Here is a 2,500-nt window from a genome sequence, read left to right as displayed (position 1 = left end):
ATGGTCAACTTTCTTCTTGGACAACAGAAAGGTTTCACCAAGTTTCCATGTTTCCTCTGTATGTGGGACAGCCGAGCACGAGACAGACATTGGGTCCAGAAGGACTGGCCTATTCGTGACACCCTTGAAGCAGGCATGCCAAATATCATACAAGACCCAATTGTAAACAGAGATAAGATCATCTTTCCTCCTCTTCACATCAAATTAGGTTTGATGAAACAATTTGTCAAGGCACTGGAAACCGAAGGTGAATGTTTTCCAACACATCATCACAGCTTTACCAGGGTTATCATTTGAGAAGATCAAAGCAGGCGTGTTTGATGGCCCACAGATTCGAACCCTAATTCGTGATGATCAGTTTGTTGCTAAGATGACCGCTTTAGAAAGGGCAGCATGGTTATCCTTTGTGGCAGTCGTTCAGAACTTCCTTGGAAACAATAAGGCGGAGAACTACAGTGAACTTGTGAACAGAATGCTCCTCGCTTTTCGTGATCTCGGGTGCAACATGAGCATCAAGCTTCATTTTTTGAACAGCCACCTTGATCAGTTCCCTGACAACCTGGGGGCTGTGAGTGACGAACAAGGAGAACAATTCCACCAAGACCTAAAGATCATGGAAGAACGCTACCAAGGGCGCTGGGACAAAAGTATGATGGCTGACTACTGCTGGAGCATTAAACGAAATTGCCCAGATGAAATGTACAAACGCAAAAGTTACAAACGCAAATTCCTGCCTGAAAAAAATACACAAAGAAATTGATAAGTTTCCATCAGCTGTGGTGATGTTCTGAAGGATGCTAATCTAACTTTGGGATAGATGTTCTGTTAATGTTCTGTTTCTTTTGCCTTAATAAATGTACAGAAATGGCTTTCATACTGTTTTAAGATTCAAGTGAACAAAAGAATTGTGGCTGATATTGCAATTTCCTATAATAACGAAAATTTAAAAAATAAATAAAAATGTCAAATTGCATAAAATTTGTAGCTTGCAGACAAAACCCGACTTCAGATTTGAAATCAGCACACTCAAGTTGACTATAGAAAAGTCTTTTTTTAAATGCAACAAAATGAGTGTTCCCCAGTGTTATCTCAGTCACTTTGCTTTTTGCTTTCAGTCGAGCCAGGTTGAAAAGTCGACCGTCAGATCTTGTGCGAAGGTACACTCCTTCTGTTGATGTTCCAAAAGCATGCTTTAAGAGCATAGCAAAGAAGATGCCGAAGAGGGTTGGAGCCAGTACACATCCTTGCTTGACTCCACTCTTGATGTCAAAGGGGTTGGACATGTTGCCTTCATACTGGATCGTTGCCTTCATGTCATCGTGAAAGGATCTAATGAGACTGTGGAGTTTAGAGGGCAACCGATCTTTGGAAGGATGTCGAACAGCCCTTCCCTGCTGACCAGGTCAAAGGCCTTAGTCATATCTATAAAGGCTATGTAGAGGGGCTTGCGTTGTTCCCTGCATTTCTCCTGAAGTTGACGAAGGGAGAATATCATGTCCACTGTGGACCGTTCTGTTCGGAAGCCACACTGAGACTCAGGGTAGACGCGCCCAGCGAGTTTCTGGAGACGCACAAGCACGACGCGGGCGTAGAGTTTCCCAACAATACTCAAGAGCGAGATGCCTCTGTAGTTGTTACAATCACTCCTTTCACCCTTATTCTTGTAGAGGGTGACAATCTTGGCATCTCTCATGTCTTGCGGCACGGCTCCCTCTTTCCAACACTGGCATAGGACGTCATGGAGGGGCTGCAGTAGGGTGTTTTTTACAGCACTTGATGAGATCAGGGGGAATACCATCATTGCCAGGTGCTTTGCCGCTTGCTAGGCTGTCGATTGCTTTGTAGAGTTCCGCAATGGTTGGTTCAGCATCTAGTTCTTCCATGATAGCCAGGGGCTCAATGGCATCCAGGGCTGAGGGGGCAACGGTGTTCTCTCTGGAGTAGAGCTCAGAGTAGTGCTCCACCCATCTGTCCATCTGCTTGCCCTTGTCGGTGATCACTTCCCCACTGGTAGTCTTGAGGGGGGCTGTTTTGCTCTGTGGTGGGCCTAGAGCTGTCTTGATGCCTTCATACATTCCTCTGATGTTACCCGAAACAGCTGCAAACTGAATGGAATCGCTGAGCTGTTGCCAGTATTCATTTGCACAACGTCTTGCAGTTTGTTGCACTTTGCTTCTTACTGCTCTGAGTGCTTGCAAGGTTTTCTCGTTGGGAGAGCGCTTGTATTCAGCAAGGGCAGCACGCTTTGCATCAATAACAGGGGACATCTCACTGAACTTAGCGTCAAACCAGTCGTTGTTCTTGGAGGTTTTCTTCCCAAAGGTTGCAAGGGCTGTTTTCTGAATGGTATCGCGGAGGTGGTTCCACTTCTCAGCTGCAGAGCAGTGCTGGTGTTCGACGGACAGAGCTTTTTGAAGGGACTTGGCGAACTCTTCGACTTTCTCAGGGAGATGCATACCCATGGTGTTCATGCGAGGTTTGCCTTTCTGCTTAGACTTGT

At 45.7% G+C, this 2,500-nt stretch overlaps 1 protein-coding gene across 1 annotated transcript in view; it reads right to left on the bottom strand.

The window, feature by feature from the left end:
• Positions 1 to 1,736: 1,736 nt before the first annotated feature.
• LOC143025721 (uncharacterized) overlaps positions 1,737 to 2,500 on the bottom strand; it is a 1,510-nt gene continuing 746 nt past the window's right edge. The window contains exons 2-3 of the mRNA XM_076185726.1: positions 2,107 to 2,500; positions 1,737 to 1,935 (exon numbers count right to left, since the gene is read on the bottom strand). The exon at positions 2,107 to 2,500 is cut by the window's right edge and continues 187 nt beyond it. Of these exons, the coding sequence (XP_076041841.1) occupies positions 1,737 to 1,935; positions 2,107 to 2,500 (593 nt within the window). The remainder of the gene's footprint in view (positions 1,936 to 2,106) is intronic.

Source organism: Oratosquilla oratoria, chromosome 5 (assembly GCF_046742065.1).
Source record: "Oratosquilla oratoria isolate Oo_2021 chromosome 5, ASM4674206v1, whole genome shotgun sequence".
NCBI lineage: Eukaryota > Metazoa > Arthropoda > Malacostraca > Stomatopoda > Squillidae > Oratosquilla > Oratosquilla oratoria.
The sequence above is the reverse complement of the archived record's forward strand: the minus strand, read 5'-3'. Positions and strand labels throughout refer to the sequence as shown.